At 33.0% G+C, this 18,988-nt stretch overlaps 1 protein-coding gene across 1 annotated transcript in view; it reads right to left on the bottom strand.

The window, feature by feature from the left end:
- Positions 1 to 4,245: 4,245 nt before the first annotated feature.
- The window catches only part of ASZ1 (ankyrin repeat, SAM and basic leucine zipper domain containing 1), a 71,979-nt gene continuing 57,236 nt past the window's right edge, over positions 4,246 to 18,988 (bottom strand). The window contains exons 8-13 of the mRNA XM_055420241.2: positions 18,165 to 18,240; positions 17,107 to 17,163; positions 15,914 to 16,023; positions 9,049 to 9,154; positions 8,125 to 8,238; positions 4,246 to 4,401 (exon numbers count right to left, since the gene is read on the bottom strand). Coding sequence (XP_055276216.2) covers positions 4,246 to 4,401; positions 8,125 to 8,238; positions 9,049 to 9,154; positions 15,914 to 16,023; positions 17,107 to 17,163; positions 18,165 to 18,240 — 619 coding nt within the window. The remainder of the gene's footprint in view (positions 4,402 to 8,124; positions 8,239 to 9,048; positions 9,155 to 15,913; positions 16,024 to 17,106; positions 17,164 to 18,164; positions 18,241 to 18,988) is intronic.

The raw sequence follows: 18,988 nt of genomic DNA, 5'->3' as shown, positions 1-18,988 counted from the left end.
CAAGTCACTAAACAAAAAAACAAAGAGCAACAACAGCAGTTCCTTCTGGGGAGGGAGAGAGGAATCCCTTTCCAGGATAGCCAGTTTTTAACAAAAAATTATGAGACTTGTAAAAGAAATGGGCAAGTGTGACCCATACATAGGAAAAAAGAGTAGGCAACAGAAACTGTGAGAGGGACCAGATGTTATTTTTAATAAATACTTTCAAAGATGCCACTATAAATATGTTTAAAGAACTAAAGGAAGGTATGAAGAAAATGTTTCATCATATGTCAATAAAGAGGCAGAAATCATAAAAAAAAGAACCAAATGGAAATTATGAAATTAAAAAGCACAATAATTGCAATAAAAAATTATAGTAACTAAACAGTCGACTTGAACTAGAAAAAGAATCAGAGAAGATAAATGGATGAACATTATGCAACCTGAAGAAGAGACAGAAAAAAGAATGAAGAAAAACAGAAAAAAATGTTGGATACTTTCGGATCCACCAATACAGGTGTAGTGGGACTACCAGAAACTGAGAAGAAAGAAAAAGAAATAGCAAAAACATTCAAAGAAATCATGGCTGAAAATTTCCCAGATTTGATGAAAAACATTACACATCAAAGAAGCTCAATGAACTCCCCCCAAGTAGTATAAATACAGAAACTCAAACATATACATATCATAGTAAGAATGCTAAAAGACAAAGAGGAAATCTTGAAAACTTGTACAAGGAAGCCCCCAAAGTTCAAAAGCTGACTTATAATTTTAAAAAACCATGAAAGCTAGAAAGCAGTGAGACAGCACATTCAAAGTTCTAAAAGAAAAAATCCCTGTCAGCCTGGAATCTTATATCTAGAAAAACTTTCTTTTAAAAATAAAGGCAAAACAAAGACTACAAGGTAAACAAAACTTAAAAGAGAATTGCTAGCAATCCACCTTATAAGAAATACTAAATAAAGTTCTTCAGAGTGGAAACAAGTAAACCCAAATGGGAATCTAAATCTTTAAGAAAAAACAAAAAGCAGTAGTAAAGGTAATTATATAATTATAAAAGACAATATCCTTCTTCTTTCTTTTATGATTTAAAAAGCAGTTGTTTGAAGAAATATACACATGACTGTACCACTGGGTTTGTAACTTATAGAAATGTATTATATATGAAAATAATAGCACAAAGGAGGTAGGTGCAAAGAGTTGTACTGGAGTAAGGAAGTAACACCAGATGGTAACTTGAACCCATAGGGACAAATGAAAAGAACCAGAAGTAAGAAAGTTAATGACACATTCTATAACTATAAACTTGACGGTCTTCTTTTCTGTTTCTTTAGTAGACACAGAATTACATAAAGCAATAATTGAACACTGTATTGTTGGGTTCATAATATATATAGATGTAATATGCGTAACAATAACAGTATAAAAATGGAAGACAATGAAATAGAGCTCTACAGGAATGTTTCCGCATCTCACTGAAATTCAGTTAGTGTAAATCAGAAGCAGATTCTTGTAGCTTAAAATATATATGGTAAGTCCTAGAAAAACTGAAAAAATAACTCAAAAATTGAAAAATCATTAGATTTTTTTATATGAGACATACAAAAAATTAAAATGACAGATATTTCTAATATTCTAATAATAAACCAGTAACACTGAATGTGAGTAGATTAAATGATTCAATCAAAAGACAGATTGTTAGACTGGATATTATTATTATTTTTAATTTATATTTGTAACTGTGTGACATTAGGCTGAGGTTGGCAATCGATAGCTTGGTGGGCTAACTCCAGGAAATCACCTGTATTTGTAAAGTTTTATTGCAGCACAGCCACATCTATTAATTCATGTATTGTCTACAATGAGCTACAGCGGCGGTGTTAAAAACTTGTGACATAGACCATATGGCTTGCAAAAGCTAAAATATTTAGTATCTGGTCCTTTACAAAAGGAGTTTGCTGACATAACTAAAGGAAACCCAGTGTGGAAGTTCTTCTTTAACTGATTGTTTCCCAGGACATTAAGAAGCAAAGCCATTATTTAAGAATGAGATCAACAGAAAGAGGTCTTAGAAGTTTGACTGAGAAGTAAAAAGGTTAGTGAATATACCAGGGACATGGAATAGAACTGCTGGAGGGCGCTAAGCATGGCACTGGAGGAGAGTGGCAAGTAAGCATACATTTTTTGTGTGTGTGAAAGATACCTGCATTCTAACCAGTGGTTATAATGAATTATCTGAGCTTCAAAGTTGATTCCAAAGGTACAGGAACATTTTCTGATCCCAACTAATTACAAATTAATAAAAAATAAAGTTTTACTACTTTCAAGTACATAGAATTAAAATTAGGTTTGCACGACTTCTGTCTATGCAGAAGGGTTTAGGGAGGTTCGCCACTGAGTCTGTTCTATAAAAGGAAGACAAATTATTATTACTGAGCTATCTTATAAAAGAATGAATATTCCAGAAGTTATACCCTGCCTCCCTCATAGTAAAGCACTGTAATTAAGTCAAATAATCATAGAGTAAGAAGGGACATACACGCTAGATAAAATAACTAGTTTAAACCAGGAGAAAAAGTTTATTTTACCCAGGAAGAAACAATTTAATCACAACAAATGCTGCCTTACTTATTCTCAATCTGTAATCTGAAAATTATACCCTATTTGTCAAGGGAATGAAAATACTCAGAAAATGCAGATACAATGGAGTTTACAGTACTTCTTTTCCCTGAATAACTAACTATATTTGGCATGTACTGGGACAGATTATTATTAGCACCGCTACTATTAAAACATCAGTATTTTAAGGAATTGTGCAATATATCCTTTTTGAAAGCAAATATTTTATCAATTTTCATTTTCATAGTTTGTTTTACTATTTAAGAGATGCATACAGTTTGGTTTGGTTAGCGAAAAAATTTAGCAACCCATCGAGCCAACTGATGGTCTTGAAAGATGAACTGATATGAAAGACTACTATAAATAAACAATCAGGTAGTATGTCGTTGCTTTCTTAGTTTTTTTTTTAAAGAAACTAAAACTAACATTTATTAAACACCTCTGTTTGCCTGAGCACTGGGCTAGTAGTGAAACATGATCTATGTTAAAAGAAGTACCTATTATCCTATCCATTCTCTACTTTAGTTCTACGACTTGAAGCCTTAAATTTAAATGAGGGATATTAGAAAAAACTGTCTTGCTGTGGCACTTAGGTTAAAATGTCAGACACCAATTCCTTCCAAAAATGTATGGTTGAATAATTCTCAGAAAAAAAGAATGACTCAAACCTTGCTGCTTTGGTATAACCAAGAGCTACTAGTGCTACTAATAATATTCCTCATGCTATTCTTCTTTTCCACAATTTTCTTCTTTGATGTTTACCTTTCAAGAATTGTGTATCAACTGCATCTAAGTATGGTACTAAATAAAGCGAGATTTAACTACTATATTGCCTGTTAAATTAGGCCTGCCTTTTCTTTACTTTTATAATCTGAATATCTTTATTTTGAAAAAAAAACTCATAAAGAAATCATGCATTACTTCTTTAGATTGGTATGAGAAATTATATGCCAAATGCCATTCACTTTCATACCATCCCCAAGAATGTTACACGCAGTATATGTCATATGTTCCCAAAAGTACACTATATAAAAAAGTCTAATGTGCTTTGGGCTTTCCACACAAATTTTCTGCTTTTTAAAATTTATATTTAATATATTTTTCCTGTTTTTAATAAATGATTAAAAATTTTCACATTTTATCTATACTCTGCATTCTCTAAAATATTCTCAAATTACTAATTTCTACATAATGATATATAACTAAAAAAACTAAATAAGAAAGTCCTTACTATATAATAATGGAAAGGGAAGACACGGACTAAAAGAAAGCTACTGTTATGAACACTTTACAAATTCTGTAGATTCACTGTGACAAATGAACATACTTTTTTAAATTGTCAAAGAATATTAGATAAAACTTTTATTTTGAATGTGATTTACAGTCATAGGATAGGATCAAACTTAAAAATCACTTATAATTTACTGCTTGATCAAAATTAACATAAAAATACAACAAATTATATTTTCAAGTCAAACTGACAAACCACTTTTTAAAGAAAAACATTCTGCTCTATACTATCATAATTCTTCCTATGGAGTACTGGCAAAAAGTGTAGTTACAGTGTGTCACAAATAGTTAAAAGCAACATTTTTAGGTAATTTGAATAAGGAACACATACGTTATTCAAAACAAATATTAGGGTTATTTTCTCTGAAAAGTTAGCTTGCAGATGAAAAGAAGAAATCCAAATCCGCATACTGTAATAACCGTCCTCTTCAAAATCCTACTACTATTCCATGTAGATACTTCTTCCATTGATGGTATATGAGTTGGATCATTTTCTCGTTCACTTTGTAACTAATGTTTAGTATGGAAAAAAGAAGAGTTAATGTACAGTACACTGAAAATAAAAATATCTTTGATTTAAAAAGTAAAATAAAAATATCTTTGATTTTTAAAAGTATCAAAATATCCATGTTAATTCACTTGATTTAGATGTAACCTAAATGCAAGATTCCCGTGGAAGATTTAAAGTCTTAAAAAATAGTCTTTTCTTCAACCAGGATCCGATTATAGTAGATTATTAGTTTTATATTAAAAATAAATGCTTCTACAGATGACTACATTTTAAAATCACATTTTTATGTCAAGAGATAAATTTCCTTTAATGTCAAAGTTTCTGTTTCTACCTTTAAGGAATGACAATCATTTTTTTTCCTTCCGTATTAAATATCACCTGATTTCTTAGGAAAAAAAGCAAACCATTCTTATAGAATACCTATAATACATGAAATTCACCAAAAACTAGAAGATTCGATGCTAATGCTAGAAGTATAACCTTTTATTTAAATATAGTTGCAGGAACAAATGTTAACAAACATTTCAGTGGTTCTTTTAGCGCTTTCCAGCAATGAAATTACATGACTCAGTCAGCTTCTACACCTCCATATTAGAACTTTCTTGCTAAAGAAGTCCCCTCAACTTGTGTGTGTGTGTGTGTGTGTGTGTGTGTGTGTGGTGGGTGGGGTGCGGAGAAGATAGTTTAGTTGTTGGGGGAGAGAACAAGCAGAAACCAGAAGATCCTTGAAAGATAAAAAGAATCAGGCACATTTATAGAGTGATATTTACTGGAAACATCCTGTGCTGGAGTGATGACATAAATACTTTGAACCTTAGAAAAAATAACTACTTCTCAAATCTACAGTGTAAATATTTAATTAAAGAACCCTGCAAAATTAATTTTAAATTTATAGTAGAAGATGGACTTCAATGCCAATCTCATTAATACTGTATTCTTGGCCTAGCTTCCAAATGGCTTCATTCAGCAACAGATTCCTTTTTGACACTGATGCTCCATTTACTGACTCCTGAGACAGTCATTCCTTTTATTAACCAATTACTTAGAATGACCCTTTCTGACAAGAGCCTGTCCGCGTCTTGGTTTGAAAGAGAATGATGTGGTGTGAGAGTCTGGCCTTGACCTCTCCCACCCTCTCTCTGTTACCTCCATATACTTATCTATGATAGCTCATATGTTTCTTTTTTAAAAAAATCCTTTGTTATTATTGGTAAACTCTTAAAATATTGTAAGTTTAACAGGCATGATAGCATACTCCCAAACCTGGAAGTCCTCATAGTTTTTTAAATAAAATCTTATTTTGGTGATTATTGCTTGTTTAAGACTAATTCAAAAAAAAAAAAAAAAAACCAATGCACTAGCTTGCTGCAGAATTAAGACTTTCCTGCCCAAAGAATTATATCTATTGTTATTATGAACCAATAAATATGTTTTCAAGGCTAGTCCTTATATAGAAATGTATAGATTCAAGGTAGGAAAGACCAAAGAAAAAAGACCTTTCACTTAGCTAAAGAAAGCTGAAAAATTTCTCTATAGGTATACATTATTAAAATAAATATTATTGTACCTGACTCAACTGTTTCTGTTTTAGAATCAGAGTTAAACTTGAAAGCAGTAACTTTTTCACCCCTTTAGGAAAAATCTGATCTCTCTAATTCCATCTTACTCCTCTATCTACTCTCCCTCCAAATGTTTTTAGTTCATCTTGGAGAAAATAATTACCAATCCTGAGACAAAGATGTCTTAGGGAATATCTTACACTAAACATGAAAAGTTCATGCTTTGCAGAAAGTTCTACATAAATCCTTCCAAATTTCCCTTGGACCCCATGAAAAACACCATGCTAATAAGTAAAATCAATACCATTTCCCTTCAATTTTTCTGGATGATGGATAAAGATGAATGGTGCTATAATTTTCATGTTGTCATCAAGTTCAGAAAGTATAAAATCATATTTTTGCATGAGAAGGTTTATCTGGGGAGTGGAGTGGCTTAAAGAAACACAAAAGCAGAAGTAGAGAGCATAATTTGGCAGCCCCCTCCAGTGCTCTTGCCTGGAGAATCCCAGGGACGGGGGAGCCTGGCGGGCTGCCGTCAGTGGGGTCGCACAGAGTCGGACACGACTGAAGCGACTTAGCAGCAGCAGCAGCACAGTTGCCTGACATACAACAGGCATTCAAGTTTGCTGAATGAATAAATGTCAGAGATAACACCACTAAGATGTCTTTCTCTGGGAAGGAGTTATTGTCTACAAAAACTTTGAACTATATTGTTCATTTGCCCTATTTTACATGTTTTTATTCTCCTATAATTTTGCAGAATTTGCTTCAATTTTCTGCTCAGTTTTTAACAAGACTCCTTTTGACTGAAAATATGTTAATAGCTAGAATGACAAATTACCTGGAATATGTATAAAGTTATTTTGAGGAAAATAACCTTTTTGATAAAATATTAATGAAAATATTAAACGATTATGGGATGAAACTATGAAAATTTAATGCATAATCTGATGTTCACATCAGATATTTCACAAAAACTTTTTAGATACCAAATATATTTATTAGACTTGGAGAACTCAAAGTGAGTTCTTTAGTAAAGTGAAAGTGTTTTCTTTTATTATCTACCTTCAACAGAGTTCTCTATTTTACCAGCTTAGATTTTGTTATACTCAGTTTTCTTAAACAGGGGGAAAATCACCTGTCCTTAAACCAAGATATATACTTCTATATGAGTACAGAAACAAGAACCAAAAAAAGCCCACACTCTTTTAAAAAGTTAAATTTAAAAGATACTGGGTTGGCAAAAAATCCGTGTGGGTTTTTCAGTTACATCATATGGAAAAACCTTGAACGAGTTTTTTGGCCAACCCAATATTATAAAAAGTCTAGAAAATAGAAGGAATATTTCATCTACAACCCTACCTCATTAACAGAGTGAATAAACATTTAATTTTTGGTAATTTTTTATATTTACACATAAATAAAAATTAGAAATACAACATTTTGTCTTTAACAAGTTGATATTTGCTTTTCATTATATTTTTCAACTGGCTGCATACCATTATGACAAATGGCCATATCATAATTTATTAAATCATTTTCTTAGTATACTATACTTCCAGCACAAACAATTTTGGAATCATTCGACTAGTATTATTGAAAGATAAAAACATTTCTATAGTCCTTGCCACATCCTGCTAAACTGTTCTTGAAAGCTGTTTTAACATCAGTCTTACATGAAAATATTAGTTTGGTGAACTATAACCAGTAATGAGTAGGGTAATACATTCCCTGCTAATTTATAGGATGAAAATGATATATCATTATTATTTCAGTATGCATTTCATTAATGACCAACAAAGTGTCTTTCCTAGGTAAATTTCTTTCTTTGGAAATGGTCCTTTTCCCATCTGTCTAATGAAACTTAAGTTGCTCTTGTCAGAATTGCTTCATTGTCTAACATGTGCTTAGTCGCTCAGTGGTGTCTGACTCTTTGCAACCCCATGGACAGTAGCCTGCCAGGCTCCTCTGTCCATGGGGATTCTCCAGGAAAGAATACTGGAGTGGGTTGCTCTCTTCCAAGGGATCTTCCCAACCCAGGGATCAAACCTAGGTCTCCCACACTGTAGGCATTTTTTACCATTTGAGCCATCAGTGAAGCCCTCACTGTCTAACATATTGTGCTGTAAATAATTTTTCCCCTTTTAAATTTTAAATAGATACCTTCTGAATTAAGTCTTTCAGTTTGCAGACCTCTTCACGCAAATCTTCAACATTACTAACCAGTTCTTCACAAACTGAAGTAAAATTCCGGGGAGAAGCCCATTCTAGTACTATCTGTTAATATTTTCAAAAGTTACATTTTAACAATGGGAAATAACTTTTCACAACTTCATATCTACAAAATTTATACAATAATATGAAACGTTAAATTATATAACTGAGAAGCATTTTTTTTATCAGGGTAAATCCTGACACCAAAAGAACTGAGTAATTTTATACAAATAATTGAATCAGTTTCCTGAATGCATTTATTAAATACATGTACATGTAACTATGGAAACTAATATTAGTAATAATATTTATGGTGAATAAATAAAGTCATGAAGATTTGAAGAATGACATGATTTCCATATCAGTATTATACAAAAATCATTGTAAAACAAATGCATTAAATATTTTTCACTACATACAAATAGCTAAAACTAAATCACATGAAAACAAAAAAACAAGTTTGCTTTAACAGGTCACTTACACTTTCTCTATTTAAAATTTCTTTCATTAAAAAATCCTTATATTGATATGATTTTTAATAATACTCAACATACTTTTATTTCAACTTTCACTTGGGTCTCCTGTCACTTTATATTTTAAACAATTAAATTCCCTTTAAGAACAAATGGTGAGTTTAGTACACAAATCAATTTACTTTATGGTCTGATTTTTTTTCTTGAGGGCTAGAACATTAATTTTTCAATTACTTCATATAAAAAGTAATATTAAATAAATTGACTTATTTAGATCTTATGTGATTTTGTAGAAGATACAGTTTTAGTAGATCATTATTATTTACTGAATTATCATTAACTTATCTGTAATGTTATTTGCATTTATATTTTTCTTCACTTAATAATTTTTGTAGAATACCTTGTGAGAATTTACAGGCAACTCGGTAATAATGTTCTGTACAGCTGTTATTAAATGGCCACACTGTTTGTTTAATTTCAGAAGAAAGTTGAGGAACTCATCACCACTAAAGAGAGGAAATAAACAAATAGGAATCACTGATATGAGCAATTTACTCCATTTTACTTAGCTAGTTATTCACTGTTAAGTCATAACATTTATTATATTCTTTAAAACATATCTGTAGAATAGTAAATTTGTATTAGCAGATGAAATAGACATTAAGCATACAAAGGAAACCAAGTGTCCAATCTTGAAGATCTCAACATTCAGGATGAGAGGCAGACCTACTATTATAACCTAATTATTCACAGGGACATTTGAAGACGAACATAAAAGTCCCAGTATTTGAGTGTCTATTATGTGAAGGCACTGCATTTGATTTTACACTTATTATTTTTTAAATTTCTTCCAACAGCTCCTGTAAGGTATATGTTATTAACAGTAGTCTACAGTTGAGATACCTAAAATTCAAGAGATAATGAACCTAGCATAAGTTGGAATGAGGCATCTTCCCTGGTAGCTCAATATGTGGGTTTGACCCTTGGGTCAGGAAGATCAGAGCCCTGGAGAAGGAAATGGTAACCCACTCCAATACTCTTGCCTGAGAAATCCTGTGTACACAGGAGACCAGAGGGGCTACAGTCCACAGGGTTGCAACAACAGTATGACTGGGAATAGGGATTTAGTAATGTTTCAGAGAGTTCATACTTGAACTGAGTCTGGAGCTTAAAAATAAGCTTGTCAAGTACATAGGAAGAGAAGAGATTCTGGATGGAGAGAATAGCAGGTGTGGAAGTATGGGGTTAGGAGGTCTCCAAAGTATTAAAAAGCAGAGACATTACTTTGCCAACAAAGGTCTGTCTAGTCAAGACTATGGTTTTTCCAGTGGTCATGTATGGATGTGAGAGTTGGACTGTGAAGAAAGCTGATCGCCGAAGAATTGATGCTTTTGAACTGTGGTGCTGGAGAAGACTCTTGAGAGTCCCTTGGACTGCAAGGAGATCCAACCAGTCCATTCTAAAGGAGATCAATCCTGGGTGTTCATTGGAAGGACTGATGCTAAAGCTGAAACTGCAATACTTTGGCCACCTCATGCGACGAGCTGACTCACTGGAAAAGACTCTGATGCTGGAAAGGACTGGGGGTGGGAGGAGAAGGGGATGACAGAGAATGAGATGGCTGGATGGCATCACCGACTTGATGGACATGAGTTTGAGTGAACTCCGGGAGTTGGTGATGGACAGGGAGGCCTGGCGTGCTGTGATTCATGGGGTCACAAAGAGTAGGACATGACTGAGCGACTGAACTGAAAGTATAACTAAAGCACAATCATGTGAAAGTCATAAAAAAAGAGGTTATATGGCATCATTTATGTAAGGAACTTTTGTGACATGCTAAGGAATGGAATATTATTTTCTGGATGATGTACAGTTTCTAAGGGACTTTAAATAGGGAAGTAGAAAATCAGACTTTTGTATGAGAGTTTATTTGGGGTATGGTGTGGATTAAAAGGAAAACAAAAGGGGAAGTACAGAGAATAATTAGGAGATAGTTTAAGAAATGTTCAGGAGAATAAACTGAAAAACTTGGTGATGGACTGCATGTAAAAGGAAAGGAAAGGTCTAGGGTGATTCTAACTTCCTTTGTTTCAGTGGAAACTGGCACTACCAAGCAGGGAAGTGAATTTGGGGGTGGGTAGTAAAGAAATAACGGAGAAGGCAATGGCAAGCCACTCCAGTACTCTTGCCTAGAAAATTGCATGGACAGAGGAGCCTGGTGGGCTGCAGTCCATGGGGTCGCTACTAGTCGGACACGACTGAGTGACTTCACTTTCACTTTTCACTTTCACACATTGGAGAAGGAAATGGCAACCCACTCCAGTGTTCTTGCCTGGAGAATCCCAGGGACGGCGGAGCCTGGTCGGCTGCCGTCTATGGGGTCGCACAGAGTCGGACACGACTGAAGTGACTTAGCAGCAGCAGCAGTAAAGAAATAAGTGGGGTAAAGAGAAAACAATATAGCATAATAATTAAGAATATAGACTAGCATCAGGAAACCCTGAGTTTGAATACAACTTCCACAGCTTTATGATCTTGGGCAAACCTAATCTTCAGCCAAATATTGCCATATCTCTAGAACTGAAATAACAGGACACTCAGGAGGACTGAAAAGTGAAAGTCGCTCAGTTGTGTCCAACTCTTTGCAACTCTATAGTCCATGGAATTCTCCAGTCCAGAATACTGGAATGGGTCATCTATTCCTTCTCCAGGGGATCTTCCCAATCCAGGAACTGCATTGCAGGTGGATTCTTTTCTAGCTGACCACCAGGGAAGAAGGACTTAGGAGATACTATATGAAAAGCACATAGTATTTAATCTAGTACATAGATGGCATTCAAATAAACTTAATAATGTTGATGATAGCAATGATATGAGTCATGTAGGTGCAGTGATCAGTAAGTAGTAGAAAATGTCAGTCTTGTAGGTACTTATCCTGGAGTCCACAGACTAACTCATGAGGCTACAAAGAATTCAAGGATCTGGTGAACTTATATGGGGAAAAATTACATCTTTATTTTCACTAACCTTTAAAAGAATTTCAGTATTACCTTCAACAGTGAATATAGGCACAAACAACAGAAGTATTAGAAGTGTCTATAATTTGCTAACCAATAGAAATCAAAACACTGATGATGGAGAAGGCCACCAAGAAAAAAGTGACATATTGTGAAGATGGATGAATTGATATGGGTATAAGAAAAAAAGCTATCAAAGTAAAAGTAGCCTGAGAAAAAGAAAATCAGGAGTAATTTATGTTATGAAAGGTAAAGAATGGAATAGATTCAAGATGGAGGGGAAAAGTCAAGCATGTTAAATAATCAGGATTAATCAACTAATTCTGACAATGAAGAGACACTGATGATTAGTTTCAAAGACAGAAGCCAGCTTATTGTGAAACCTACAAAGAAACTAACACAAGCTAATAGAAAGGATATCAAAGAAAAAGAAAAAATGAAAATTTAAATGGATAATAAATGTGGAATTATAATAAAAATAAGACATTATGTTCCAATGGAATGACAAAATTTAGGAAGATGATTAATATCAAAAGTTGAAAAATTTGTAAGATGACCTTTCTGGAGTGTTACTTAGTGGTATCTATTATAATAAAAACACACAAATTCTAATACAATAGGACCACAGTTCAAATAAGCAAACACTATTATAAACAAAATTACATAGTCTTAATGAATCAAAGGCAAATATATACCTTTCTTGTGATGTACAATTTTCAGGGCTACTGAATATGGATAGGCAAGTTACAAAAAACACAACTTTTAAGCCTTTTATCATCACTGTGTGAATGGATGCCCAGCCCCCACCCTAGAGCTGTACAACCTACATACCTTTACATGGAATACCTGATAATTTTGTACTTAAAAGAATTCCAGATAAGCAGATATGGCATAGGTATGGTAGACTATATTATTTGATCAAATTGTTATGTATCTTTCTACTGAGTCAGATACTACCAGGCCTCTCTCTGCCAGAGGATTACATTTCATGTCCCAAAGACATGAGGCTTGGCCAATGACTTGCTTTGGCAAATAAAATATGACTGGAAGTGACTGTGTCATTTTTGAACAGATGCTCTAAGAGCCACTGACTGGTTCTGCCACCTCTCTTTTCTCTTTGCCACAAGACTGGCATATCTGAGGTGGGGCTGTTTCTCCAGCCTATTTGCAGAATAATAAGGCAGAGATTCACTGCAGCTGATCCATGATATAGATGGATCATATTTCTGATCAAGAAATAAATTTTGTTACTATAAGTCAATTTAGATTTAGAAGTTATTTGTTACTGCAGCACAAAAAGTGTAAGTTGACTGAACCAGTAGGCCACATTAAAAAATTTTGAAGTTAAGGATGAGGACAAAATTTATACTTTATACATTTTATTTTGTATTTGGGTATAGTCGATTAACAAACAATGTTGTGATAGTTTCAGATGAACAGTGAAGGGAATCAGCCATACATAAAACTTGTATCCATTTTCTCCCAAAATACAGGTACTCCAAATGGAAGAACCATGTGCTCACTGTAGACTATTTAGAAAAATTAAAATAACCAATACTTTAATCACACAAATATAATGACTGGTATTATTTTCTTCCAGAATATTATAAGGCAACTAAGTATTTCTCATATGCATACATACAACTGGCATTATAACTCACACTCCATTTTATATTTGCCTTTTCTATTACTATGAGTATTTTTCCGTGACATTAAGTCTCAAAATAATTTAAGCGTCAGAATAAAATTATTATATTGATGTAATGTAATCAAACCATCCACTTAAAGTTAAATATTTGGAGTTTCCAAGTTTAGAATAGTTATAAATCATGGATGTGAACAATGTATTTTTATGTGAAAATTTGCATCTATACAGTTCTTTTTTGAAGGAGAAATCATTTTCTAAGTAGGCATAATTTTGAGATGCCTTTGATACATTCAAGTAGATATCAGGCTTGGAGAAAAGGTTTGGGCAGAAACTGCTGAGAATGTCAAGACATGGGTGAAACTTAGTTATTTCTGTTCAAAAAATATCTCAAAGTAGTAATGAAATGGTGCTCAGTATTTTTAAATTGCATTCTCTAATTCTGAAAACATATTAAGGCTAACTGTAGAAGACAGTAAAAGTACTCTGCATGTGTACTCTTGTAACAGACTATTTTATAAAATTGAACACATAGAAGAAAAGTATTTTAAAACATATCAGTAGCTAAATTGTTGAAGTCACATTACCAGAAGATTATAATCAATCAGTTCAACTTTTCCTGCTGTTAGTTTTCTTATGACTTGATGACTAATTTCTTCTTTAAAGAATGACTTTGAACAAATGGAAAGTAAAACCTTTTCCATAACAGCATGTAAACAAAGTCTATGATTTAATAACAAGGTCAAATTCCTGAAATATATGTCTGCTAGTTTTATTTTTTAAAAAATTTAGCAGTTAATATGTGAACCATTCAGGATTCTTTACATTCTTTAAATCTATTAAGCCTCACAGTGAAAATTCAAAGAGGCAACTCTGACATCCTATAAATAAATTATATTAAATTTTTAATTTGCAATTCAGTCATGTAGAACTTAGAATATTCCTTCATAGAAGCAATACATTAAAAAAGACAATGAACAAAAACATTCAAGGTTTTCTGATTTAAGTCATCATCACAACTGAAATCCTTTACAATGTACTTACATATTCAAGAGTTGTGGTTATTTTGAAACAGTGATGAGACATAATTTTGAATATAGATCATCTTTTTATAAGGAGGTATAGTTAAAGAAAGGTAAATAATTTTACAATAACATTTTTAAAGAAATATGGATCATCTAAATTATTCCCTAGAAGACTTCTCTGAATTCTAAAATGGTATGGAAACTTACTATTCCTGTGTTTGTTTCTCATAGTTGTAATGTTAGTTTTAGGCAGGCTATCCTAGTGATGCTACTACTGCACTTTTATGTGTTATATTTTATAGCCTGTAACTTGGATGAACCTCAGGGAAATTAGGCTGATAGAAAAAAAGACAAAAATGGGAAAAATACTCCAGGTTCGATGCATGAGGCAGGGTGTGCAGGGCTGTGCACTGGGATGACCCTGAGGGATGGGATGGGAAGGGAGGTGGGAGGGAGGGTCAGGATGGGGAACACGTGTACACCCATGGCTGATTCATGTGAATGTATGGCAAAGACCACCACAATATTGTAAAGTAATTAGCCTCCAATTAAAATAAAAATTTAAAAAAATGGAAAAATACTGTATGACTCTATTTACATTTATGTAATGTTCGTGATATAACATCTTTATAAAGATGGATAACAAATTATTGATTGCGAGGAGTTTTAGGGATGGGGGAGAGGTGGTGGGAGTTATGAAGGGGCAGTATGAGGTAGCCTTGTGGTGATGGTATATCTATACTGATTGCAGCAGTGGTTATGTGAAGCTACACACATGATAAAATTGCATAGAGACACACACACACACACAAATGAGCACAAGTATAACTAGTGAAACACAAATAAGCTATGTAAATTATATCAGTGTCAGTGTTCTGGTTTTGTTAGTGTACTATAGTTAGGCAAGATAGTAAGACCAGGTAAGAATGGGTGAAGAAGGGTGCGTAGAACACTCCTATACTTCTCTGCAATTTATTGTGAATCTATAATTAATTCAAATAAAAAGTTAAAAAAAATCATTTAATATTGTACAATATGTTTAAAAAATCAAACACGATTATTTTCAAGATAATTTTAATTACTAATATTACTAATAATCAGTGCTTGACAAGTTTATAATATTAAAAAGGAACTTTATATAGATAACATAATTTCATAAATCATTAAGGCTGAAAATAGAGCTGAGCTACATGAGAAACACTTTTTTATTGCCATAAGCAAAAATATTACCTTTAAATTTTCAACTTGACACTAAAATGATTTAAAGAGAGTTAAGAGCTACACTATGAAAAACGCAAGATCTTTTAAATAGCTTGTTTAACAAAATGTAATGAAAAAATAAAACAAAAATATTTCTATGTGAATTAAGAAAATGCACTGTTTTGCTTCTTGGCATTGGTAAAACCTACCTTGTAAAGTACTCTCTATCTCAGAATACAGTATATAGCAAATTGAACTACCCATATCTCTAGAAAAATGATGGTATCAAGTAAAATAACTACTCAGACATTATAAAAATTCAACTAAAAAGGAAAGGTGGTTCTAAACCGTATTAATGTAAACCAATGTTAACTTTACCTGATTTCCATCTTTGCCACTTCAGGTAATTCTCCAAATTTTATCTCTTCTACTTCCAGTTCTTTAAGGGCAGCCATAATTTTCTGCTGATCTCTACTGGTAATTCCATTCTAAGCAGAAATGATTTCAAGGTGCAGTAAGGTAGTCATGAAGAAGTGAAGTGAAAGTTGCTCAGTTGAGTCCGACTCTTTGTGACCCCATAGACTATACAGTCCATGGAATTCTCCAGGCCAGTATACTGGAGTGGGTAGCCTTTCCCTTCTCCAGGGGATCTTCCCAACCCAGGGATCAAACCCAGGTCTCCAGCATTGCAGGCGGATTCTTTAGCCAGCTGAGCCACAAGGAAGCCCCAAGGTAGTCATACTTGTATAAAATTTGAAATTACTGAACAAGATCTACCTGATTAATTCTCGTCTTGAAAAACAATGCATATTGAAAAAAATCACACTGAAAAATATACAAATTTGCTTGTAATTGGACTGACAAAGTTACATCAGTAAAATATTTAGATACATAGTGAGTACAGTAAATTTTTTATTTTACATAACAATGTGATGGATTCTAAAAACAAATGACTAGATTTTAATATACAATATAATCTTTCCAGAAAATCATAGTAAAACAATTTTCCCTACAAAATATTATCAGTAATTAAGTGAGAATTAAGTCTTCTTTTTGCCTGTGTTCTACCTTTAGTATTAACTAAATTTTCTATACTGGATTTATCTATGTAGTATGGTTTGATTTTCAGTGATGCTAAAGATTTCAAGTTTCCAATGTGTAATAGTTGATGTCAAAATAACTGATCATTTGAGAACCTAGCAAAAGACAGTATTTGAACAATACATTTTTATACCCACATGTATAAAAAACCACCTCTTATTTCTGAGTAATCTGTTTTATATGGTTTTATAAATCTATTTCATATTTAGAAACATAGCACCAGTTTTAGTTGAGATGTCATAACTAATATGAAGGAAAAAAATACCAACTTTAAGTTTTCAAATATTGAGGCAGCTTAATACTGTAATAGAAAATTTTAGATATGGTTATCCAAAGCATATCTAATGAGGAACCTAGAAAAAGATAACTCACAGTCTATAGCTGTAAGATTTTTAAAATAGAAAATGAAAGGATCCAAAATATTAAAACTATGAAAGATAATGTCTGGGGTTTTTGAAATTGATACTAACCTTTGCAAGCTCATCTTTCCTCATGGTCAAAAGATGTCTTAAAGTTATTTCCCTTTCCTGTAGAAAAAAGGAAAAAATGCCACCTTCAATATAAGTGAAATAGTTGAAGGGGAAGTAGGCAAGTATACACATAAGTTAGTCAGTTATATGCTACCCTGCCAAATAACTTTCAGCTTTCTAGAGGATACAGCATATGCAGATGTACAGCTGTATTCCTGGGTAGATGGCAGTAAGTGTAATAATATGTACAATGACTGAAAAAGCATACATAAAAGTAGTTTTCCAGAGTAAAAAAACTGTTACAACTTTTACCTGCTTACATAAAAAATAGCTCTATAAAATTTGATAGAAATTATGTTTTATGAGTAGTCAAAATTTTTAACTGTATAAGATTTAACAATCAATAACATTTAGTTTATTAAATAATTCTCAAATAGGAAGTTTCAACACTGTAGAGTGAAACCCAATTCTAAACAACAAACAACCTAATCGAATGTGCACATTCCTAGGGAGAGCCTATCTAAAACAGTGCTTTATTGCTACATCATCAGTTTAATGGCTGAGAACTGTTATCGATGCAAACACCATAATGCATGCTTAAAATACCAACAACAGTGCTTGTCATACGATCTAATATAATATCTAGGACACTCCTACACTAGGTATTACCATTCTTACAGAAATAAAAGAGATTAAAGCAACACATTTCAGTTAATAATCATTACAGCAAGAATCCTATATCAGGTTTGTTTAGTTTAAAATCTTGCTGCTCCTAATATTCTATACAGGACGACCGGCAATTGCAAAAACACGCTAAAGGCATATGTGTACATGGAATTCTGCAAAGCTATGAGAAGTGGGTAAGATCCTGATTCTAATTTCTGTAAATTTTTATAATACATTTTCAAAATGCTTCCAAGTTTAAAATGGGATGTACTATAAGTTATGGAGAAAAGTGCATCTGTCACTCTTTCATAACCATGCTTATGAATTAATGTTATGTTAATCAATAAATAAACATGCATACACAGTTCATTGTAGTTCATACAAAATCTTACCTTCAATAAATCTGTCATATGTTCAAGTCCAAGACCATGTAAAAATATTTCCAGATCTCCAAATGCTGTATATGAACTACACATATTTAGAGCAATGTCAATTTCAGAACAGACTATAAGTGTACAAATAATAAATATATATTTTAGTGCACAAAAGAGGATAAGAATGATTGAGTCTATGTAGAATATACAAGTATACCTTGTTTTATTGTGCTTTTATTGCTTTACTTGCAAACATTTGTTTTTTATAAACTGAAGGTTTGTGGCAACCCTCTCAATCAAGTCTATTGGTGCCATTTCTTCAATGGCATTTGCTCATTTTGTGTATCTGTCACACTTTTGTACTACATGAAGTATTTCAAACTTTATCATTATTATTATGTTTGTTATGGTGATCTTTGATATTGCTGTTACAGCTTGCTGAAGGCTCAGATGATGGTTAACATTTTTTAGAAATAAAGCATTTTAAATTAATATGTGTACATTGTTTTTGTGGGGCGCTGGTAGCTCAGATAGTAAAGAATCTCCCAGCAATGTGGGAAACCTGGGTTAAACCCCTGGGTAGGAAGGTCCCCTGGAGAAGGGAATGGCTACCCACTCCAGTATTTCTGGAGAATGCCATGGACCAAGGAGCCTAGCAGGCTATGGTCCACAGGGTCACAAAGGCTCAGACACCACTGAGTGATGAACACTTTCACTTTTTTAACATTGTTTTTGTAGACAGAATGCTGTTGCACACTTTAATAGACTACATGCGTGTGTGCTAAGTCGCTTCAGTCATGTCCAACTCTTTGCAACCCTATGGACTGTAGCCTGCCAGGCTC

Source organism: Moschus berezovskii, chromosome 3 (genome assembly GCF_049115385.1).
Source record: "Moschus berezovskii isolate FMDL1 chromosome 3, NW_MosBer_1.0, whole genome shotgun sequence".
In the NCBI taxonomy this organism is placed as follows: Eukaryota; Metazoa; Chordata; class Mammalia; order Artiodactyla; family Moschidae; genus Moschus; species Moschus berezovskii.
This window is presented reverse-complemented; position numbering and strand designations above follow the sequence as displayed.